Here is a 26156-nt window from a genome sequence, read left to right as displayed (position 1 = left end):
TGGGAGGGTTACTTTGTAGATTCCTTCCTCGAGCAAAAGCTAGGTGAAATTTCTAGCCACATTTAAAACCTCAAAAATGTGGTCTCTTCGATCTCAGATCAAACTTGCATCAGCATTCTGAGTGGTGAATAATAGAACCTGCATTTTCTCTGCTTCAGGTGCAGAACTGGCTGCTTCTATCACTGTTCGCTTTCAGATTTTGACACGCTGACCTGTCTGGTTGGTTCAGGGAGATTTTGAGAAACTTGCAGCCAGACATCACACTGGCTTTTTATTGACCTTTCCTTCCTAAAGCCAATTCCCATGGCAACGTGAATCACAAGCCTTCTACCCAGATGCAAATGATGTTAGCTGTCCTCTAAGACACCCCCCACCCCCAAACATCACACCCCCAAACATCACAGGAGTCTTCTATCCAGATACAAATTATGTTAGTTTTCCTCTAAAACACCCCCACCACCAATCTCCATTCTATCTTGGAATTAAATAAACAATTCTTTAAAAAAAAATTAAATCTCCTATGTGAGATGTGGGCGTTGCTGGCTGAGTCAGCATTTTAAAAAATACTTTCATTGAAGTTTTTCAATTGTAACATAATGCAACAAAACCTCAGGCTTTGTACAGCACTGCAAAAATGTCTCTGCATACATAAATACAGAAGGGGATAGGAGAACAACAATGCAGTTGGTTCAATGTAATCACAACCTGGTGCCTCCAAATGTATCTGCGGATATACTCGAGAATGAGGGAGTGGAGGATAAGGCCATGAAAACATGATAAACGGATGCACATTTTCCCATGCAGTCATTGTAGGCATTGCCCAAGAGACTTCAGGATGAGATTTATGTACCATGTTTGGGCGCGCACCAGAACATCTCTCCCTCGGCTCCAGCCATACCAGAGGCATCAATGCCATTGTGACATCCTTTCCTTCGATAGAGGATCTGTCTGTGCCTTAGCAGTCACCAGTCATCAATTCTTTAACCCCACAAGAACAGAAATAAAAAAGAAATACAGAAAAAAATTGCCGAGACACTAGATCTCAGGCCAGCACCGTCACCCAACAGAGCCTCTGCCTGATCCAGGTAAACACAGTCACTCCTGCCCTAACCCATCCGATCAAGCTACCACTGTCACCACCCACACAACAAAGAGAATATTGAAGACCAGTCAAGCAGGGATTAACCGACCACACCCAGGCGTGCACCATCACATATTTCCCCCTACTCCAAAAACCCAGAGGAACCAACCACAAAGAAGAATCACCAGGAACCCAGTCCTGTCCAGGTACATGATCTGCCCGGACCTTCATAGGAGATGAGCAGGGATTCCCTAAACCCAAAGTAACAGAAGTACAAAAGAAAACCTGACACAATGAGCTCTAAATGGGAATTTCATCATAGTGAAGACTTGCATAGCCATACCACTCATCACGGCACCAACCATCCACATGCCACCCTGCTGTGACTCTGCTCATATTCTCTGGAAACGATGTGAGGGATATCTAACAAGAGGTCCTCCTTTGTAAAGACAAGGATTACAGCACACGGGCAGGGAATGGGAAGAATGCGCAACCCTCATGTCACACTCCCAATTTAGTATGGTTCTTGCTATAACAGGTGGCCAATGCCTCCGTGCTGAAGTATCATACATCCTTTTAAGGAAAAAAGACAATAACATGAAATCGACGACATAGTCATGAGGGATAAAGTTTGGGATTATTGATGAACTGCTGGATAATAACACCATCCATGGAGCTTTGGAAAGAAAAAGCCATGACTGGATCGTTAAGCAAGATTCAGGATCCCTCCAAAGTTCCAATGAACGAAGCACCTGCACCTCTGTCACGCCATTGTCCCGATTCCCAGGCAGCAAGAAACCTAGGCCCTGCCAGGAGGTGGCGACCCGATGTGCCCAGTTACCTCTCAACACTCAGGATGAGCATAGAGGACAAGACAATGCAAGACCAATAGGTGGGTTCTCCAACCGACCCCAGGCCTCGAAGACTGGATACAACGGGCTGTGTCAAACTTGAAACGCTCAGCCCTCAAATTGAGATTACGGAAGCACGACGGTCAAGTCCATTTCGGTTGGAAATTCGTTTCCCGCTTCCCTCGAGACCGGGCGCACCCAACACTCCCCGCCTGACTCCAACTCCCCGAGTCGGTCAGAATAAGCGACGTACCAAGTCTCTCGAGGATATTTTGAAGTTCATCAAAGTGAGCATCAATAATGTGCATCATGGAGCTGAGATCAGCATCCACAACATCATTCAATATGGCAGCCATCATCTTAATGCGCACAGCACTGCCGAGGTGCAGGCCCGTTCACCAGCGAAACCACCACAGCAAGCTGCGGCCCATCCCAGCTGCCTCAAGCAAAGGAGGATTTTTTGAACTATCTCGGCCCCTCGTAGGCAAAATACAGCCAGGATCTTCCCGGGACACAGTACAAGATATGAAATGAAAACGAAAATCGCTTATTGTCACGAGTAGGCTTCAAATGAAGTTACTGTGAAAAGCCCCTAGTCGCCACATTCCGGCGCCTGTTCGGGGAGGCTGGTACGGGAATCGAACTGTGCTGCTGCTGGCCTGTCTTGGTCTGCTTTTAAAGCCAGCGATTTAGCCCTGTGCTAAACAGCCTCTACACAGATAGTGACCCAGCGCCGGGATCGAACCTGGGACCTCGGCGCCATGAGGCTGCAGGGCTAACCCACTGTGCCACCGTGCTGCCCCCAAAATATATACCCCAAAAGCAAGTAATTATGGGATCTGCATCGGGGAAGAGAGGATTAAAAGTCGATAGAACCAGAGCTCACGAAAGCACAACCACCCATGTGCTTACAACCGTTCCTGGGCCAGCATTTTATTTTGCATCCCTAATTGACCTTGCCAGGCCATTTCAGAGGGCATTTTAAGAGTCAACCAGGGCAGCACGGTGGCCTAGTTGTTAGTGGTTAGCACAACCGCCTCACGGCGCTGAGGTCCCAGGTTCGATCCCGGCTCTGGGTCACTGTCCGTGTGGAGTTTGCACATTCTCCCCGTGTCTGCGTGGGTTTCGCCCCCACAACCCAAAAATGTGCAGAGTAGGTGGATTGGCCACGCTAAATTGCCCCTTAATAGAAAAAATAATTGGGTAATCTAAAAAAAAAAAAAATTTTAAGAGTCAACCACCATTGCTGTGAGTCTGGAGTCACATGTAGGCCAGACCAGGTAGGACTGGCAAATTTCCTTCCCTAAAGGACATTAGTGAACCAGATGGGTTTTTAGTAGGGCTATTTCTAAAACCCAACATTACTCACACCTCCCTACGAGGGGGTGGACAAGTGCCTTGAGTGTTTCAATTTTCACCCGGAGGTTGGGGGGAAATAATTAATGGGAGTCTGGCCCACCACCCCCAAAAACAGTGCTGTGGCGACCCTGGGCTGCCAGGTACAGAGGCAGGCTATGTAAATGGCCGATCTTGGGTACTCTCGAGTATCTAAGAGGAAACAAAAAACAGCCTTCTCTTCCCCTCCCCACATACTCTATAATATCCATAGCAGCTTATGCCCCATGCGCTCCCCTACCCACTCCCCATGGCCCTTTATAGCCTCTATGCCAACTTAGTACAAACAAATGCTATCCATGACTCCCACCCACCACCTTCGATGCTGACTCATCATAGAACATACAGTACAGAAGGAGGCCATTCAGCCCATCGAGCCTGCACCAACCCACTTAAGCCCTCACTTCCACCCTATCCCCATAACCCAATAACCCCTCCTAACCTTTTTGGTCATTAAGGGCAATTTATCATGGCCAATCCATCTAACCTGCAAGTCTTTGGACTGTGGTAGGAAACCGGAGCACCCGGAGGAAACCCACGCAGACACTGTGAGAACGTGCAGACTCTGCACAGACAGTGACCCAGTGGGGAATCGAACCTGGGACCCTGGCGCTGTGTGTAACCACAATGGGCAGACCGCAGGAGCCATGCTGGGTTGAAATACAAGTTCTATAGATTACTTAATGATTTTAAAAAAAATTATTGATTTTAAAAACCAAATAACTACTTTTAAATTCCATCAACTACTCAACTTGTTATAAAAGTGAGGACCAAGCATTTGTATTCAAAGCCCCATATCAAAGACTTTATAACCATTTGGAGCTGTCAACCAAACTGTGAACTAACAGGCATCCCCACTGTAATCTTGATAAGCCATCAGTCATGCGGCACAAATCCTATCATGATATTCCTCTGGTCCATCTCAAGTGACTGAGTGGAATATTAAGCATTTATTCTTTAACTGGAGACTTTTTAATTTAAAGGGCAGGAGGTTTAAACGTCTTGACAGCTTGACAGTTCTGATGGGTTTATGTGCTTTTTTACCTTCATGTCTACTTTTAAAACTCCAAAAGACATTTGACCTCCCCAAAAGGACACTTCACCTATCCAAAAGGGTCCCATAGCTCTCCAAAAGGATACCGTACCTTTGCAAAGAACTTTCGTAAGTTTCGACCATCTCCTGAAGAGTGTGAAGCCCATGAGTCGTATTTCAGAATTCTGGGTGGTGAAAATCGTATCTGACTGAAAACAGCTGTACTGAACCATGGATGTGCAAAATACAACCCGTCCCCGTTTCCGCTCTCCCATCGCATATGGTGATTGCTGGGCTTGGGGGAGGGGGTTTCCAGAATTTGGGCTCCGGCACCCACTAAACTGGAGACTCTCGCCATCCCTGTTAAAATTCAGGCCTAACACTCTACTCGCAGTCAGTACTGGTGCCCTTCCCGTTATCTGCAGTTGTGAACATTTTGCACCCCTTCTTCACAGAGCAGCAACCCGGGCCCCCTTTAACAACCAAGCCACACAAACCTGATGTCAGACACAATTCAAACCAGGTCACATGATCCCATTCATGCTTCCATTTCACTCCAAATTAAAGAAACCACTCCAAACATAACAATTGTGTACACTTGGCATTTGTATAACACCCCCGATTCAGCAAATCCTTATTTGGGGTAGAGATACAAAGCTTTGTGAAGAATATATTTATGGTAAAGTGGTGTAAAAGGGGAAATACAATGTTGTTTTGTTTCACTTTTATTGTTTTTGCCAATCAGAAACCACAATAATTTGACTGACCAACAGGAAAAGCACGCACATACAACGGATGCTGGAAATGTGAAATAAAATCTGTAAATGCTGGAGGAAATAAGCAAGCTTTTTATGGAAGATAGAAAAACTCAGCTTGAACTTTGCTCAGCTTGCTCAAAATCTGTCCAGAACAATAACTATGGGTATTACAAAAGAGTCTAGGGTTGTGACAAAACCATAATGTTGTCATGCAACAAATTGAGCCAAGTAGGGCTTGTGTTTTTAATTGGCTCTGTGGATGTTGCTGACAATAGGTCACTTTTATTGATCAGACAACTGAGCAGCTGATAGGCCAACTCCAGAGGTGCAATGTCAATCCCTTGTGTGGAAGTGGAGTCATATCAGCCGAACTGCTTAAGGGTCGCAGTTTCCCTTAATGAAGAAGCAACTTCCATGCTAAACATTCTGCTGTTTACTCTCGCACAGTAGCATAGTGGCTAGCACTGTTGCTTTGCAGCGTCGGGGTCCCAGGTTCGATTCCCGCTTGAGTCACTGTCTGTGCGGAGTCTGCACATTCACCCCTTGTCTGCGTGGGTTTCCTCCGGGTGCTCCGGTTTCCCCCCACAAGTCCTGAAAGATGTGCTTGTTAGGTAATTTGGACATTCTGAATTCTCCCTCAAAGTGTACCCAAACGGGCACCGGAATGTGGCGACTAGGGGATTTTCACAGTAACTTCATTGCAGTGTTAATGTAAGCCTATTTGTGACACTAGTAAACATTATTATTATCCACCAGCTTTATTGTATTCAGCGTTGCAAATTGCTATGGTGAGATTTGAACCTGGTACCATAATCAGTGTTTTCTTTAATGTTCTTTTGCTGTAGAACGTCTCATTTATTGTGATCTCTTTAAGATTACTGTGTGGTTGGCGATGTGTGTGTCTTAAGGGACCACTACTTGTGTCTGCCCTGCCAATCCTTTGGGCAGCATATTTGTTATTGCTGTGTGATTGTGCACCCACACAGCTTAGAGGGAACATTGACCACTGCCACAACTGATCTATTGACAATAAATCTTTGTCTTAACATTCCTTAATATAATGCTTTTTAAGATATCTATGATACGGTGGATGGTAAACGGCTTGGTAGTATTAATCTTTCCCTTTGCCATGATGGAGAAACTGGAGAGGCAAATGATGTATGTAACCTATCCTGCCTGAACAGACTCTGGTTATCACATGACTTGAAGGTTGCCGTAGTGGTGAACAGCTTTAACTTCGCTGTTTGTGTCAACTTGAATACTTTCTTCAGGTAAGTCTACTTTTAATATTTGTACAGAATTTTTAAGAAAAAGACAGAAAAAAAGTCTGCCATAATCTGCTTAAACAAAGAGCAAGACTTGGGGAAAATACAAGAGAAGGCACTTAATGCCCACCCCAGCCCCTGCGCACATTTTGGTTGTGGCAGAATTAACACAGGTTTCTTTTGACTTATTTTTAAAAATTTAGTGTACAATTAATTTTTTCCAATTAAGGGGCAATTTAGCATTGCCAAACCACCTAGCTTTCACATTTTTGGGTTGTGGGGGCGAAACCCACGCAAACACATGTGCAAACTCAACACGGAGAGAATGTGCAAACTCCACACGGACAGTGACCCAGAGCCGGGATCGAACCTGTGACCTCGGCGCCGTGAGGCCGCAGTGCTAACCCACTGTGCCACCATGCTGCCCACTTAATTTGACTTTTGATAATAGTGTTGCATTGCCATCACTATCTGGTGATTTCTCATAACATTTTTGAAGTATTAAGCGTTGACTTTGATGGAGTTCCTCTGATCACACTTTTGACATCTGCGATAGTCTTAGAAAGGAATGGTGTCCTGCCCAATTTTAAAATTCACACCACCTTTTTTAAATCCAAACTACCATGTTCCATATTCAAAAGTTTCAACATTACAATGAAGTAAGAAATGTCCTGCCCTTATATATATTTATTGTGTATACTAAATCTGTTTGCACATTGACTCATCTGCTCATTGTGGCTATTCCCGAGATAGTGGCACATAGTAGTCAGTCACCCCAAACATTTGGTTCCTTATCTTTACTGGAAGAACACGTCATCTACTGAGAAATTTCCACCCAACTTGTCCAAGATCCAAAACTAGACGTGCCATCAGTCGAAGAATAGTTTGTGAGAATTATAAAACTAGATATTGACTTGTGGGCAGCATTAGCGAAGATCTGTTCCATATACCCACCATCTCTTCAGTGCCTACGGGCAGATGAGGCAGACAGAGTACATACTCCTATCTGTTTCCATAGCTAGAATTTCCTGGGGCAGGTTGCTAGCCTGTCATCATTCAACCTTTTTGGCCACATCGTAACATGTGTCCCTTGGCCATCAGGTCCCGGAGTGGGACTTGACACCGGAGCCACCGTGCAGGGATGCTACCCATTGAGCCACGGACGACCTTTTTATAAAAAAATATTTTATTAGGGTATTTGCAAGTTTTTATAATAATAACAGTGACATAAATATGGTACCATAAACATTTCCACCCCATCACAATCTTCACACATCCCAACCATAAAACAAAGCCACGGACCTCTTTAAGAGGATCTGTTGGTCAGTTTTAAAGGACCTTTTCATAAAATCATAGAATTTACAGTGCAGAAGGAGGCCATTTGGCCCATAGAGTCTGTACTGGCCCTTGGAAAGACCACCCCACTTAAGTCCACATCTCCTCCCTATCCCCGTAACCTAGTAATCCACCTACCCTTTTTTTGGACACTAAGGGCAATTTAGTATGGCCAGTCCACCTAACCTGCATATCTTTGGACTGTGGGAGGAAACCGGAGCAACCGGAGGAAACCCACGAAGACACGGAGAACGTGCAAACTCCGCACAGACTGTGACCAAGTCGGGATTTGAGCCTGGGATCCTAGAGCTGTGAAGGTACAGTGCTAACCACTGCTACCGTGCCTCCCAGCAGCAGTAGTTGCAGCAGAGTTAAAAGTAATGTATACCTTGAAGCTCAGAATGTTGTTTCTCTTGCAGAATGCACCCTGAATACTTGCAGCGTATGAATAAAGCTTGTGATGATGCACCTTTGAAAGCGCCCGCTGGCATCGATGAGGATGACCTTGCCAGTTCCGTATATAGCGATAAAGTGCTCAACCTATCATTCCAAACAGATCGGTAAGGGTAGAAAGGAAAATATCTTTTTAAAATATAACTATTTGAATGCATTTGATTTTGACGTGTGAAATATGTATTACACATTTTAAAATAGCTGCAAAATATCTGATAGAAATTAGCTTTTTTTTAAAGCAATGAGTTATAATGATCTTGAATGGGCTGCCTAAAGGATGGTGGAAGCAGATTCAATAGTAACTTTCAACAGGGATTTGGATAAGTATTTGAAAAAGAGAAATATGCGAAGCTTTGTGGAAAGAGATGGAAAAGAGGACTTTTTAAAGAGCTGGGACAGACACAATGGGCTAAATGGCTTCCTCCTGTGCTCTGATTCAATATTGCATAATGGTAATATTGATGCACCTTGTGCATTATTAAAAAAGTTGAAAGATTCTCAAGTTAAAATTGTTTCTACTCTTGGGCATTAATCAGGCATTGTTGGATAAGGTGTAGCCTGGGGAAGTAAAGTTCCCTGTACTCTGCCTCAGCAGTATCCTTGAACAGCAACCTCAGAAATATATCATGATTGTAGTCATTTAGTTTCCCATATATGTCTGGCCTGTGTGAGATTAGTCCGAGTAATATCCTGGGGATCCAGGTTCAAATTCCGCCACTGCAAATAGTGAAATTTGAATTCAATAAAAATCTGGAATTAATGAAACCATTGTCGAATGTTGTAAAAACCCATCTGCTTCACCAAAGGCCTTTAGGGAAGGAAATCTGCTGTCCTTACCCAATCTGGCCTACATGTGACTCCAGACCCACAGCAATATGGTTGACTCTTAACTGCCCCCTCAGGGACAATTAGGGATGGGCAATAAATGCTGGTACAGCCTGCGACGCCCAAGTTAAATGAACACATTTTAAAAATCCTTTCTCTGAACTGCTTCCAACGCATTTACACCTTCCTAAAAATAAGGTGACCAACATTGTACACCATACTCCAAATGTGGACTCACTAGTGCTCAGTACATAATCTCTCTACTTTTGTATTCAATTTCCCTTGCAATAAATGATTACATTAGCTTTCCTAATTTCTTGTTGTACCTGCATACTTGCAGTTTGTGGTTCATCCACTAGGACACCCAGATCCTTCTGCATCTGAGCCGTGCAATATTTTACCCTTTAGAAAATATGCTTTCTTATTATTCCTGCCAAAATGGACAATTACACATTTTCCTAAATTATACTCCATTTGCCAGATGTTTTCCCACTTCTTTAACCTATATATAGCCTCCTTATGTCACCGTCCCACCTTAATTTCCTACCTATCTTTTGTCATCAGTAAATTTGGCAACCATTCCTTCAATCCCTTTTTATAGATCATAGAACCCTTTCAAGGATCATAGAATCCCGACATCATAGAAGGATGACATTTGGCCCATCGAGTTTATACCGACCCTCCAAAAGAGCATTCTATCTCAGTCCATTCCCTTGTCTACCCCGTCCTATCCCAGTAACCTAACTTGTACATCCCTGGACATTTTTTTTGTAAACAAACAATTTAATTGAGGTATTTTAGGCATATAGAAAAAGTGACATTGTACAGTACAAAAAAAAAGTCAAGACACAAATTACAAATTAAACATAGTGCAAACCACGGCTCTGTTCACGTACAGACCTGCCGCAATATCCCCCTACCCTACTCTACCCTTGCCCCCCCAGACGCCTACTCCTCTGCGAAGAAGTTAATAAATGGCTGCCACCTTCGGGCGAACCTCTCAAGGCAAACTTGACTTTCTCTAGGCCAAGAAAGCTCGCCATGTCCGATAGCCATACCTCAGCCCTCGGGGGCTTTGAGCCCCCCCCATGCTAACAGTATTCGTCGCCGGGCTACCAGGGAAGCAAAGGCCAGAACGTCGGCCTCTCTCTCTCTTCCTGAACTCCTGGGTCCTCTGAAACCCCAACGATTGCCAGCCCTGGGCTCATTACCACCCCAGTTTTCAATATCCGAGACATGACATCTGCAAATCCCTGCCAATACCCCCTGAGTTTAGGGCACGACCAGAACATGTGTACATGGTTAGCCGGCCCTCCGGCGCATCTAGCACACTTGTCCTCCAGCCCGAAGAATCTGCTCATCTGGGCCCCTGTCATGTGGGCCACGGTGCATTACCTTAAACTGGATCAGGCTGAGCCTGGCGCATGTTGCGGTCGTGTTTACTCTGCTCAGGGCTTCTGCCCAAATACCATCCTCTAGCTCCTCCTCCACTTAAGCTTCAGGTCCTTGGTCTGTGTATCCTCGCTCCCATTAGTTCCTTGTAGACGTCGGAAACTCTACCCTCTCCCACCTCTCCGCTAGAAACTACCCTGTCCTGCCTCCCCTTTGGCGGGAGACGTGGGAAGGGCGGCACCAGTCTGCGTTACAAAATCCCTCACCTGCAAGTATCTAAAGTTGTTCCCTTTCGCCAGCCCAAACCGCTCCTCCAGCGCCCTCATGCTCGGAAATCTCCCTTCCAGGAACAGATCCCCCATCCTCACAATCCCCGCCCTCCTCCACAGTCGATACCCCCCGTCCATGTTCCCCGTGGGAAATCGATGGTTGGCGTAGATTGGGGTCCACAACGATGCTCTTATCTCCCCTTCATGCCTCCTCCACTGGCCCCAGAGTACATCCCTGGACACTTGAGGGCCAATTTAGCATGGTCAATCCACCTATCCTGCTCATACTTTCTCCAAGTCATTTATATAATTTGTAAACAGTTGAGGTTCCAGCACTGATCCCTGTCGCACACCATTCGTTACATCTTGCCAACCTGAAAAAGACCCATTTATTCCCACTCTCTGCTGTATGTTAGCCAGCCAGCCTCCTAACCATGCCAATATGTGGCCCCCTATAGCATGCACCTATATTTCCCACAATAATGTTTGATTTGGCATTTTATCAAATGCCTTCTGGAAGTCTAAGCACAGTACTTCCACTGGTTCCCCTTTATCCGCAGCACAGGTTACTTCCTCAAAGAACGCCAATAAATTTGTTAAACATGATTTCCCTTTCAGAAAACCATATTGACTTTGCCTGAACACCTTGAGCTTATTCAATTGTGCTGCTATACTTCTTCAACAATACCTTCTATCATTTTCCCTACAACAAATGTTAAGCTAACCGGCCTGTGGTTTCCTGCTCTGCGTCTCCCTGTCTTTTTGAATAATGAAGATACATTTGCTATTTTCCAGGCTAGTGAGACCTTCCCTGAATCCTAGGGAGTTTTGAAAAAGTTTGAAACCAATGCATCAACTTCCTTTAAGACTCTAGGATGAAGCCCATTAGGACCAGACTCTTGTCAGCCCGTAGCTCCAACAATTTACTCAGTGCCACTTCTCTGATAACTGTAATTTTCCTGAGTTCCTCCCTCCTTTCCATTTCCTGGTTTATAGCTGCTTCTGGGATGTTACTTGTAACGTCTGGTGAAGACTGATGCAAAATATCTGTTTAGTTAATCTGCCATCTCCTTGCCCATTATCAATTTTCCAGGCACTCTTTCTAAGACCAATTCTCATTTTGTTAACTCTTTTCCCCTTTAAATACTTATAAAAATAGATAGTAAGAGTTTTTATATTGCTGGCTAGCTTTTTCTCATTCTCGTACCCTAACGTTTCCTTCAATTCTTTGTCATCCTTAGCTGTTACTTATATTCTGTCCAATCTTCTGATTTGCCACCTGTCTTTGCACAATTATATGCTTTTTCTTTAAGTTTGATGCTATCTTTAACCTTTCTAGTTAACCATGGATGGTGGATCCGTCCTTTGGACTTTTTCTTACTCGTTAGAATGTATCCATTATGTGCCTTCTGAAATATCCTCTTATATGTTTGCCTCTGCATCTCTATTTACCGATCCCTTGACCTAATTTTCCAATTCACCTTGGATACCTCGGCTTTCATGCCCTCATTTAAGTTTTGAAGAAGTAGTCTCAGACCCACTCCTCTCTCCCTGAAACAATTCAATCAAATTATAGTCGCTGTTACCAAGGGGCACCTTCATGAAGATCATTCATTACTCCCATCTCATTGCACTACCATGTCTAGTATAGCTTGTACTCTGGCTTCAGAACATGCTGTTCTCAGAAACTATTCCAAACACAATAAATAAACTTCTCATTTAGGCTACCTTTGCCCATTTGACGTTACCAGTCTATACGTAAATTAAAATCTCCCATGATTATCGCTGTACCTTTCTGACAAGCTCCAATTATTTCTTTTATTTTCCACCCTACCACGTGGTTACTGCCAGGGGACCTGAACACTGCTCCAACAAATGATTCTTGCCATTACTATTTCTCATCTCTATCCAAAATTTTTCCACATCCTGCTTTCCTGAACTTGGGTCATCCTTCTCTATTGTGCTAATGCCATAATTAACTAACGAGCCACCCAAAAATACCTTTTGCTCACTTCCTGTCCTACCTTCCAGGGGCTGGTTTAGCACAATGGGCTAAACAGCTGGCTTGTACTGCAGAACAAGGCCAGCAGTGCGGGTTCAATTCCTGTACCGGCCTCCCCGAACAGGCGCCGGAATGTGGCGACTGGGGGCTTTTCACAGTAACTTCATTGAAGCCTACTTGTGACAATAAGCGACTATTATTCCTAAATATACTGTACCCTTCAATATTCTGGTCCCAATTCATGTCCTCCCGCAACCATGTCTCCATTAAAGCTCTCAAATCGTGCTTATCTATTTCTATGTGCGCTGTCAGTTCATCTGTTTTATTTTTAATACTGTGTGCATTCAGATATAAACTTAGTTTTATCCTTTTATCCTTTTTACAACCCCATGTCTCCTATTGATTTACTATTGCAGCCTATTTCATTTTCCACAATAATACCTTTTTCTTTTGCCTTCTCTCTGCTCTTTGATTCACCACAGCTTCCCAAAATTGATCCCTTGGCCCCAAAATTGATCCCTTGGCCCCACAATTTGGTTTAAAACCTTTTCTACTTCCCTAGTTATGCAGCTCGCAAGCGCACCGGCCTCAGCACCCTTCTAGTGTAGACCATTCCAATATTACAGCTCCCACTTTCCCCAGTATTGGTGCCATGAACCAAAACCCACTGCTCCCACACCAATCTTTGAACCATGAATTCATCTCTCGGATTGGATTTACCTAATGCCAATTTGCTCATGGCTCAGGTAATAATCCAGAGATTATGACCTTTGAGGTCCTACTTAATTTGGTGCCTATGTCCTCATTCTGACTCTCACCTGATAAAGGTGCTCCGAAAGCTACTGATTCCAAATCAACCTGTTGGACGTTAACCTGGTATTGTAAGACTTCTTAAAGAGTATATATGCTGAGACAGAGGACAGATTAATTGGATAATCAAAGTGTTTTCAAAGAGATGCATCTTAAAAGAAGAATGGAAAGACCGGATGGGTCCAAAGAAAGAAAGAGTTGCATTGATGTTGTCTTTCACAACCTCGAGATATCCCAAAGGATTAGGTCTGAGGCCATACTGTTTTACTAATTCACAGAGAGGCTTGTAGTAGTAGTGTTTATTATCTTAAAATGTGCATTTATAGGATTTTATTATATAAGTAAATATTTTCTATGCTTACCAAAGGTCCTGGAAAGCCCGCCTGGGAGCTTTCTACAATCAGACTAAAGTACCGTCAGCAAAAGGATTCCTGCAGGGGTCTCCGTGGTATCACCGTACGTCCTGTCTAAATTCTAATGATGCATCCTGCCAACTCCGTTTCCATAAATCTCCTGTGGTGCTCCATGATGATGCAGCTAAAAGCTTTGGTCAGAAAGAGGATTTGAACAGCAGGGCAAATAAATTGAGTGGAATGGTGCAGCTTCAGGGGCTTAAAGAATCCATGAGCGTTGAGATAGTGTCTGTTTCTGAATTCAGCGTTTTGTTCACTCTCGTTGCTCCTGACTCTGGAGCGGTAACTGTTGTTTTCTGGGATTTGGAAACACAAGAGGAGAAATATCATCACATCGACAGCCATTCCTTACCAGTAGAAGGAGACGGGAAGGATGAATTATGCCTGTTTCTCACAGGTACACTTTTTGTGGTTGTTTAAATCTATTCGTGTAGTGTCTGTTTCAGGATAGCCTCCATAAGCGCTTCACGTGATTAATGACTTTGTTGACAAACCAGATGTGTCGTTCTATGCCAGCATGTCCCATTGGCAGTTATGTAATGAATTGATATTTCGGCATTTGCTTTTTATCATACTGGCTGAGGGGGAGAAATATTGGTTGAAACGCCAAGACAGCTCCCTGCTCTGAATAATTTTACGTCTGTTCTGGAATGATGTGACCAGGCAACTGAGATTTAATTTTAACATGTTATTTATTAATTTAGCCACCGAATCACGGAATCACTACAGTGCAGAAGGAGGCCATTTGGTCCATCGAGTCTGCACTCCTTAGAAAGAGCACCTACCTGGGCCCAATCCCTGCTCTAGCCCTGTATCCCACCCAACGTTTGGACACTATGGGGCAATTTAGCATGGCCAATACACCTAACCTGCACATCTATGGACTGTGGGAGGAAACCGGAGCACCCGGAGAAAACCCACGCACACACGGGGAGAACGTGCAGACTCCACACAGACAGTCACCCAAGTGCCCGAGTATCTGGCTCTGTGAGGAAGCAGTGCTAACCACTTTACTACCGTGCCGCCTCAAACTTTCTCTACTGAGTTTAAGGTGATTAGTCCCATTTAATCTGTAGAGGTGATGCACTTCTGTTATTTGTGATTCTCCACAACTGCATAACGGGTTTGTACCGAAGGATATGCAAAATAAAGCTGCTGCTATAACCCTCTGCATCAAGGTTTACAGTTGACTGGAAAGGAATAATAGTCATTTTAACATTTGTTGCAATGCTAGTCTTTGGGTGCTTATACGGAGACCAGAATAATTCCTAACCAAATCAGACTTGCTTGTAAATTAATGCAATAAGTTCATGGTGAAATGCTTAAGGCACCAGGTAGAATTCAAATTATGCTGTGTAATAAATTGAGCTGAAAATGTAGGTTTGTAGGCATTGGTACATGTACCAGAAACATTTTCTGAACAGAAGGAGCTGCTTTCTCCATATGCCTGGTGTCGACCATATCCTTTATCATATTGTGAAACACTTTTGAGAAGTCTTTTGGCAGAGGATGAGTGCTGTGTAAGTGTTAAAATTTGTTGCTGTGGTTAGTCATGTTACTTCCTTCGACTTGCTGACATCTTCCCATTGGGCCAGTGCAATGTTTTAGCTTCTGTAAGGAAAGGAAACTCAGCAACTAAAAAATGTCGATCAACATCTGGATCTCCATTTCCTACATCATACCTTTTATAGTAGAACTGAAGATCATTCTTGAAGCTCACATCTCTGTAGATTTGGTTTAGGTTAATTAGAACAAATGATCGAAGAAACTGTGAGGGAAAACTTGTAGCTTGACGCTTGTGCTTTAGAGGGAGGCGGTGGTGTAGTGGTATTGTTACTGGACTAGTTAGCCAGAGACCCAGAGTAATGTAACTGGGGACCCAGGTTCAAATCCCACCACTGCAGATGGTGAAATTTGAATTTAAAAAAAATCTGGAATTAAAAGTCTAATGGTGACCATGAAACCATTGGCGATTTGTCGTAAAAACCCATCTGGTTCACTAATGTCCTTTTAGTGAAGGAAATCTGCCGTCCTTACCTGGTCTGGCCGACATGTGACTCCAGACCCACAGCAACTCTTAACTGCTCCCTCAAGGGCAATTAGGGATGGACAATGAATGCTGGCACAGCCTGCGACGCCCATGTCCCATGAACGAATAAAAAAAAAATTAAACATCAAGTTCAGAATGTTTAAAAGACTAATGTGGTGACTCCATAGTCCTTTAATATCAAAGCATGTCACTTCAAAAATATGGGGCTGGATTCTCTGCACCCCGACGCTGAAATCCGCCCATGGAATCGGGACCGGCGCCAGTTCCCCGATTATCTGGGCTCTGAAAAGCTGAGTACGCCGCGCCGCATACCCCTGACCTGCGGCCATTGCTGGAGGCCCGCCCTGCCATTCTCCGCTCCCGACCGGCCGAAGTCCCGGCGGCGTGGATCTAACATGGTCCTGCCGGGCGGGACACTTGCTTGGTGGCTGCGGATTTAGTCCATGACCGCCATAGTCTGGGGCGGGCCGATTGAAGGGCAGTGGGGACCTTATACGGCACCAGGCTAATTTTGGGCAGGTGGTCCGGGTGGGGCACGCGGCTAATCGGGGGCACTATTTGGGAGGTCCAGCTCCGCGGTTTGAGTCCGTCATGGAGCACGGCGCGGTCACTGGAGGCCGCCGGCATGCGCAGCCTCTGACCTGGAAGCGCGGGAGCCCGTATCTGCAGCAAAAGCTGCGAGCTTCCCGACGGGTCACTGCTAGCCCCCTGCAGGGCTAGGAATATGTGGCCCTTTTACACCAGTTTTTCTGTCGTGAAAGGCCACAGTTTTTACGACGGCGTGGGGACATAGCCCCAAAAACGGAGAATCCAGCCCATGAATTCTAGTTTTATTTAATGACTTTGTTTCGCCTAATGGGACTGGCTGCGGTATTTTTAATGCAGGAATCGGCTGTATTCTCACTCAAACAAGGAAGGAGCTACACTTGAGAGTAAAAACAATTCATAATAATTCTAGCTGAATAATAAAGTGGGATCTTAATGTTGGGTTGTGACATCCATTATTTTGTTTTTCTTTGTTGTCCTCTCCTGGTGTGCTGACTTATTGGGTTATGGTTCCAGGGATGTTGCAGGCCTAAGTAACCAATTTTCATATCCGTGTCTTGACAATCATGTGGACAGGATTTTCGTCTTTCGTCTTTTGGCCGCTGTCCTAACATCTAATAATCTTTATTATTGTCACAAGTAGGCTTACATTAACATTGCAATGAAGTTACTGTGATAAGCCCCTAGTTGCCACATTCCGTCGCCTGTTCGGGTACACTGTGGGAGAACTCAGAATGTCCAATGCACCTAACAGTCTTTCGGGAAACCGGAGCACCCGGAAAAAACCCATGCATTCACAGGTAGAACGTGTAGACTCCACACAGACCGGAAGCCAAGCCAGGAATCGAACCCGGGACCCTGGCGCAGTGAAGCAACAGTGCTAACCACTGTGTTACCGTGGTGCCCAATGCACACTTTCAGAGGAATAATGGGGAGTGGAGAAACTGTTTGCTCCCGCACCATGATCCATGGACCTGAGGTCAAGTACACATGCACTGCCTGACTAATTGAGACTAGTCAATTCAGAGTAAACTGAACATCAAACCTTCATGAACACTTTGCGTGATGCACTTGCCAAGTGAATGATTCAGGAAGTTTAATACGTTTTCAGTTTGAATGAATTTTAAGAATTAGAACAAATGGCTAAAACAGATTATTTGAAGCCCATCTACAATAATCTACATGAAGGAGGTGATGGTGTGGTGATATTGTCACTGGACTAGTAATCCAGAGACCGAGAGTAATGCACTGGGGTCCCAGGTTCAAATCCCACCACTGCAGATGGTGAAATTTGAATTCAGTAAAAATCTGGAATTAAATGAAACCATTGACGTATAAACCCATCTGGTTCACTAATGTCCTTTAGGGAAGGAAATCTGCTGTCCTTATCCGGTCTGGCCTACATGTGATCCAGATCCACAGCAATGTGGTTGACTAACTGCCCCCTCGAGGGCAATTAGGGATGGGCAAGAAATGCTGGCACAGCCTGCGACGCCCACGTCTCATGAATGAGTAAAAAAAAAAGTCCTGTAAGCTTGATTTGGCACAGACATCTTGTGTTTCCAATTTATTTTTCTTAGATGCTGGCCTTTCCATGGTGGTATTTGCTTTCTCGCAAGAAGATCTATTGAATCGTTTAATGATTTATGGGAAAGCAGGCATTGTTGACTCAGTGTGTCATCTCAATCATTGGAATCGATGTTCAATTCCCATCCATGCATTAGAGGTAAGGGTTTTTATGAAGTTAAAAGCTTGTATTGTTAAGACATTTTTTGCTAAACTCTTCTGTAAAGGTATTTTTGGGCACTGTTTGGAATGCAAATACAACATTGGATTTATATAGTGCCTTTAGTCTAATAAAAATCAAGCATATCACTTGCTTCACGGAAATGTTAGTGACAAATTTTGATATTGAAGCATGGAAAGAGATGTTTGGGCAGATGAGACAAAACTTGTGCAAGAAGATAATTTAAAGGAGCATCTTAAAGGAGGAGAGAAAGGTAAAGAGATGGATGTTGTAGCAGGGAGTCAGGCAGACGAAGGCACAGCCGCTGGTGGTAGAGTGAAGAAAATTTAGGGTGCGTGAGGCAAGCTGGTTGTTGAGATGGAGGGCGTTCTTGTTGGGAAAGAGTAAGGCGAAGGAGGGATTTGAAAACCAGAATGAGAATGTTAAAGTTGAAGTATTTGTCGAACTGGGAGTCCGTGCAGGTCAGCGAGCACAAGGCTGATGAGTGAAGAGGACTTGGTGCAATTTTGGGACAAGCAGCAGAGTTTTGAATGAGCTCAGGTTTACGTAGAGTGTTATTGCGCTTGTAGGTCCGTGACAGTTGGAGCTTGAAGGAAATTATCAGTTCCTCCAGCCCCTATAGTTCTCACCGGAGTTCTCTGCCTTGCTGCTTTCTTTCTTTTTTCTTTTTTTATTCTCCTCGGTTTCCACATTTTCATCAAATACACAACGAAAGATAACCAACAATAACAAATACAATAGCATCCCCTTCAGCATCCAAACCCAAACATCACCCCTACATCCCAAATACAACAGAACAAAAAAGACCAAAAGAGAATCAACGATCATCCCAAACACAGTAAACAATGTACTCGACCCCCCCCCCATCCCATACACAGTAAACAATGTACTCGACCCCCCCCATCCCATACACAGTAAACAATGTACTCGACCCCCCCCCATCCCATACACAGTAAACAATGTACTCGTCCCCCTCCCATCTCATACACAGTAAACAATGTACCCTATCCCCCTCCCATCCCATACACAGTAAACAATGTACTCGACCCCCCTCCCATCCCATACACAGTAAACCATGGACTCGACCCCCCTCCCATCTCATACACAGTAAACAATGTACTCGACCCCCCCCATCCCATACACAGTAAACAATGTACTCGACCCCCCTCCATCCCATATACAGTAAACAATGTACTCAACCCCCCCATCACATACACAGTAAACAATGTACCCTATCCCCCTCCCATCCCATACACAGTAAACAATGTACTCGACCCCCCATCCCATACACAGTAAACAATGTACTCGACCCCCCCCATCCCATACACAGTAAACAATGTACTCGACCCCCCTCCCATCTCATACACAGTAAACAATGTACCCTATCCCCCCTCCCATCCCATACACAGTAAACAATGTACCCTATCCCCCTCCCATCCCATACACAGTAAACAATGTACTCTACCCCCTCCCATCCCATACACAGTAAACAATGTACTCGACCCCCCCCTCCCATCCCATACACAGTAAACCATGGACTCGACCCCCCTCCCATCTCATACACAGTAAACAATGTACTCGACCCCCCCATCCCATACACCGTAAACAATGTACTCGGCCCCCCCATCCATACACAGTAAACAATGTACCCTATCCCCCTCCCATCCCATACACAGTAAACAATGTACTCGACCCCCCCTCCCATCCCATACACAGTAAACAATGTAGTCGACCCCCTCCCCCATCCCATACACAGTAAACTATGTACTCGACCCCCCCATCCCATACACAGTAAACAATGTACTCGACCCCCCTCCCATCTCATACACAGTAAACAATGTACCCTATCCCCCCTCCCATCCCATACACAGTAAACAATGTACCCTATCCCCCTCCCATCCCATACACAGTAAACAATGTACTCTCCCCCCTCCCATCCCATACACAGTAAACCATGGACTCGACCCCCCTCCCATCTCATACACAGTAAACAATGTACTCGACCCCCCCATCCCATACACCGTAAACAATGTACTCGGGCCCCCCATCCCATACACAATAAACAATGTACCCTATCCCCCTCCCATCCCATACACAGTAAACAATGTACTCGACCCCCCTCCCATCCCGTACACAGTAAACAATGTAGTCGACCCCCTCCCCCATCCCATGCACAGTAAACTATGTACTCAACCCCCCATCCCATACACAGTAAACAATATACTCGACCCCCCTCCCATCCCATACACAGTAAACAATGTACTCGACCCCCCCCCCCCATCCCATACACAGTAAACAATGTACTCGACCCCCCCCCTCCCCTACCATACACAGTAAACAATGTACTCGACCCCCCCATCCCAAACACAGTGAACAATGTACTCGACGCCCCCCCATCCCATACACAGTAAACCATGTACTCGACCCCCCTCCCATCTCATACACAGTAAACCATGTACTCGACCCCCCTCCCATCTCATACACAGTAAACAATGTACCCTATCCCCCTCCCATCCCATACACAGTAAACAATGTACTCGACCCCCCTCCCATCCCATACACAGTAAACAATGAAGTCGACCCCCCCCCATCCCATACACAGTAAACTATGTACTCGACCCCCCCCATCCCATACACAGTAAACAATATACTCGACCCCCCTCCCATCTCATACACAGTAAACAATGTACCCTATCCCCCCTCCCATCCCATACACAGTAAACAATGTACCCTATCCCCCTCCCATCCCATACACAGTAAACAATGTACTCGACCCCCCTCCCCTACCATACACAGTAAACAATGTACTCGACCCCCCCATCCCATACACAGTAAACAATGTACTCAACCCCCCCCATCCCAAACACAGTAAACAATGTACTCGACACCCCCCCATCCCAAACACAGTAAACAATGTACACGACCCCCTTCCCATCCCATACATAGTAAACAATGTACTCGACACCCCCCCATCCCAAACACAGTAAACAATGTACTCTACCCCCCATCCCATACACAGTAAACTATGTACTCTACCCCCCTCCCATCCCAAACACAGTAAACAATGTACTCTACCCCCCTCCCATCCCATACACAGTAAACAATGTACTCTACCCACCTCCCATCCCATACACAGTAAACAATGTACTCGACCCCCCTCCCATCTCATACACAGTAAACAATGCACTCGACCTCCCTCCCATCCCATACACAGTAAACAATGTACTCTACCCCCATCCCATACACAGTAAACAATGTACTCGACCCCCCTCCCATCCCATACACAGTAAACAATGTACTCGACCCCCCTCCCATCCCATACACCGTACAAAATGTACTCGACCCCCCCCATCCCATACACAGTAAACAATGTACTCGACCCCCCTCCCATCCCATACACAGTAAACAATGTACTCGACCCCCCTCCCCTCCCATCCCATACACAGTAAACAATGTACTCGACCCCCCTCCCCTCCCATCCCATACACAGTAAACAATGTACTCGACCCCCCCTCCCCTCCCATCCCATACACAGTAAACAATGTACTCGACCCCCCTCCCCTCCCATCCCATACACAGTAAACAATGTACTCGACCCCCCTCCCATCCCATACACAGTAAACAATGTACTCGACCCCCCCATCCCATACACAGTAAACAATGTACTCTACCCCCCCCATCCCATACACAGTAAACAATGTACTCTACCCACCTCCCATCCCATACATAGTAAACAATGTACTCGCGCCCCCCCCTCCCATCCCATACACAGTAAACAATGTACTCTACCCACCTCCCATCCCATACACAGTAAACAATGTACTCAACCCCCCTCCCCACCCATCCCATACACAGTAAACAATGTACTCGACCCCCCCTCCCCTCCCATCCCATACACAGTAAACAATGTACTCGACCCCCCTCCCATCCCATACACAGTAAACAATGTACTCAACCCCCCCATCCCATACACAGTAAACAATGTACTCGACCCCCCTCCCATCCCATACACAGTAAACAATGTACTCAACCCCCCCATCCCATACACAGTAAACAATGTACTCGACACCCCCATCCCATACACAGTAAACAATGTACTCAACCTCCCCATCCCATACACAGTAAACAATGCACTCGACCCCCCCATCCCATACACAGTAAACAATGTACTCGACCCCCCCATCCTATACACAGTAAACAATGTACTCTACCCCCCTCCCATCCCATACACAGTAAACAATGTACTCGACCCCCCCATCCCATACACAGTAAACAATGTACTCGACACCCCTCCCATCCCATACACAATAAACAATGTACTCGACCCCCCATCCCATACACAGTAAACAATGCACTCGACCCCCCTCCCATCCTATATACCGTAAACAATGTACTCGCCCCCCCCCCCTCCCATCCCATACACAGTAAACAATGTACTCGACCCCCCTCCCATCCTATACACAGTAAACAATGTACTCTCCCCCCCCCCATCCCATACACAGTAAACAATGTTCTCGACCCCCCTCCCATCCCATACACAGTAAACAATGTACTCGACCCCCCTCCCATCCTATACACAGTAAACAATGTACTCTCCCCCCCCCCCCATCCCATACACAGTAAACAATGTTCTCGACCCCCCTCCCATCCCATACACAGTAAACAATGTACTCGACCCCCCCCTCCCATCCCATACACAGTAAACAATGTACTCGACACCCCTCCCATCCCATACACAATAAACAATGTACTCGACCCCCCCATCCCATACACAGTAAACAATGTACTCGACACCCCTCCCATCCCATACACAATAAACAATGTACTCGACCCCCCATCCCATACACAGTAAACAATGCACTCGACCCCCCTCCCATCCTATATACCGTAAACAATGTACTCGCCCCCCCCCTCCCATCCCATACACAGTAAACAATGTACTCGACCCCCCTCCCATCCTATACACAGTAAACAATGTACTCTCCCCCCCCCCATCCCATACACAGTAAACAATGTTCTCGACCCCCCTCCCATCCCATACACAGTAAACAATGTACTCGACCCCCCTCCCATCCTATACACAGTAAACAATGTACTCTCCCCCCCCCCCCATCCCATACACAGTAAACAATGTTCTCGACCCCCCTCCCATCCCATACACAGTAAACAATGTACTCGACCCCCCCCCCTCCCATCCCATACACAGTAAACAATGTACTCGACACCCCTCCCATCCCATACACAATAAACAATGTACTCGACCCCCCATACCATACACAGTAAACAATGCACTCGACCCCCCTCCCATCCTATATACCGTAAACAATGTACTCGACCCCCCTCCCATCCTATACACAGTAAACAATGTACTCGCCCCCCCCCATCCCATACACAGTAAACAATGTTCTCGACCCCCCTCCCATCCCATACACAGTAAACAATGTACTCGACCCCCCCCCCCCCATGTTCGATGGCATCCAATTCTTGAAAGTGCATGATGCCCACGAATTGTAGAACCCCTTCACTCTTACCCCTCAGCTCAAACTTTACCTTCTCGATAGTCAGAAATTCCAGTCGATCCCCCTGCCAAGCCGAGGCACAGGGCGGAGAAGCTGACCTCCACCCCAGCAGGACCCGCCTCTGGGCAATCAGCGAGGAGAAGGCTAAAACATCTGCCCCCCCCCCCCATCCGCCTACAGCCCAGGCCATCCCAACACCCTGGAAATGGCTCCTCGGGGCCCTGGTTCGAAACTCGCATGTACCACACATGACTTAAAGACCTCCCTCCAATACCCTTCCAATGTCGGGCCGTGCTGTTTTCAAAAGCCATTTGGACTATGATTTGTCTCCAAGTAAATGAATACTTGGAGTGGTGTAGCGACAACAATCAATCCCTCAATGCCAGCAAAACTAAAGAGTTGGTCATTGACGTGAGAAAGCAAAGTACTGTACGCACCCCTGTTCAGCATCAATGGGACTGAGGTGGAGATGGTTAGCAGTTTCAAATTCCTAGGGGTGCACATCACCAAAAATCTGTCCTGGTCCACCCACATCGACACTACCACCAAGAAAGCACAACAGTGCCTATACTTCCTCAGGAAACTAAGGAAATTCGGCATGTCCACATTAACCCGTACCAACTTTTACAGATGCACCATAGAAAACATCCTATCTGGCTGCATCACAGCCTGGTATGGCAACTGCTCAGCCCAAGACTGTAAAAAAAACTTCAAAGAGTCATGAACACCGCCCAGTCCATCACACGAACCTGCCTCCCATCCATGGACTCCGTCTACACCTCCCGCTGCTTGGGGAATGCGGGCAGTATAATCAAAGACCCCTCCCTCCCGGCTTACTCACTCTTCCAACTTCTTCCATCGGTCAGGAGATACAAAAGTCTGAGAACACGCACGAACAGACTCAAAAACAGGTTCTTCCCCACTGTTACCAGACTCCTAAACGATCCTCTTATGGACTGACCTCATTAACACTACATCCCCTGCATGCTTCATCCGATGCCGGTGTTATCTAGTAACATTGTGGACCTTGTGTTGCCCTATTATGTATTTTCTTTTCTTTTCATGTACTTAATGATCTGTTGAGCTGCTCGCAGAAAAATACTTTTCACTGTACCTTGGTACACATGACAATAAACAAATCCAATGAATAAAAGGATAATTGGGAATAGTTTGGGGGTGGGTTAGGAAGGAGGTCTGGGTACCTGACATTTTTATGTGGGGGGGGGGGAGCAATTCCTCTCTCCTGTTGTTGCTTGAAGCCTCTCGTCTTGAAAGGATTTATCACATTCTCACCAGATTATAGAAGAAAGTTGAGCATTTGTGAACCAGTCACATCTGCAAACACTGTGTAATAACTTATTAATTTTGCTGGATTTTCATGAAACCTGTTGAGTGACATGGTGATTTTATTTTTACATTGCATTGGATTTGCACCGGGCTAATTACATACATTCCTCTTGTGCAGTTCTGCCTGTTGATCAAAACTAGTCATCCTGGGAATTGTCTATTGTGGTATCTTGATTATTATGTGTCTCTTTTGGAGGTAGAAGCTGACATGTTGTCTGGGAACTGTGGCACCCATTGTAACTGAGCCAATAAAGTGAAGTAGCGATGAACTCGAGAAATATTCATATACATGTGGTGGCATTAATGTGTTTTATTTGGTAAAGGTCTGCTATATTTAGAGAAATAAATTTGATTTACAGTGGTGGCTTCAGACACTTTAGACCTTTCTGACCTTTAGCTTGCTTTTGCTTTCTTTGGAGGGGATTAAAACTGCTGGAATGTGATCCGATACCTCCTTATCCATGACTTCCTGCAGTAATGGTTTTTGGTTACTTCCAGTGCTGTTGTATTTCTGCAGTACTTAAAATGTTCAAAATTCTTGTGAAGTATCCTAACTGTTAATATAATCTTTTTTTAATGCTGATTTTACTTGGATCTTTAAACTAAAGTAGTGATCTTCTCTGACCTGGCCAGATTTGTTATCACTCTTGTATGCCCATGCACAGCTACTAGACGTAAAGGTCTTGTGCCTGGGTGGGAGGGACGCTCGTATAGGTGGGAAACAATGAGAAATATATTTTTTAAAACCTCTTTTGAAAAAGACTGAGTGCAATTGTGTACTATGAGCTTGCAGCTGTGCTGAAGTTGCAATTTCATTATATGAACGTACATAGTGCAAATGATATGACTTGCTGAACTACCTGAAGCTTGTAACTGTTTCTTGACTGACAAACTAATCTTGCATTTCTGCTTAATCTCCTGTCTCTGAATTATAAGTTTTGAAAAGTCAAAGTCGAGTATGGGGACATTTGTTCTCGTGCCCTGCCAGCAATGTCTGCCAATAAAAAAAGTGTGACTGGGTTGAGGGCACGCTGCCCATTTCTTGCCTTCCAATTTTATATTCAC

At 45.3% G+C, this 26156-nt stretch overlaps 1 protein-coding gene across 1 annotated transcript in view; it reads left to right on the top strand.

Moving 5' to 3' along the window:
* The window catches only part of spg11 (SPG11 vesicle trafficking associated, spatacsin), a 209404-nt gene that overhangs the window by 7270 nt on the left and 175978 nt on the right, over nucleotides 1–26156 (top strand). Inside the window, exons 4-7 of the mRNA XM_038813292.1 lie at nucleotides 6191–6389; nucleotides 8138–8278; nucleotides 13837–14279; nucleotides 18059–18204. Of these exons, the coding sequence (XP_038669220.1) occupies nucleotides 6191–6389; nucleotides 8138–8278; nucleotides 13837–14279; nucleotides 18059–18204 (929 nt within the window). The remainder of the gene's footprint in view (nucleotides 1–6190; nucleotides 6390–8137; nucleotides 8279–13836; nucleotides 14280–18058; nucleotides 18205–26156) is intronic.

Source organism: Scyliorhinus canicula, chromosome 12 (genome assembly GCF_902713615.1).
Source record: "Scyliorhinus canicula chromosome 12, sScyCan1.1, whole genome shotgun sequence".
NCBI classification, from domain to species: domain Eukaryota; kingdom Metazoa; phylum Chordata; class Chondrichthyes; order Carcharhiniformes; family Scyliorhinidae; genus Scyliorhinus; species Scyliorhinus canicula.
Note: the sequence above shows the minus strand (reverse complement) of the source record. Positions and strands in the feature narration are given on the sequence as shown.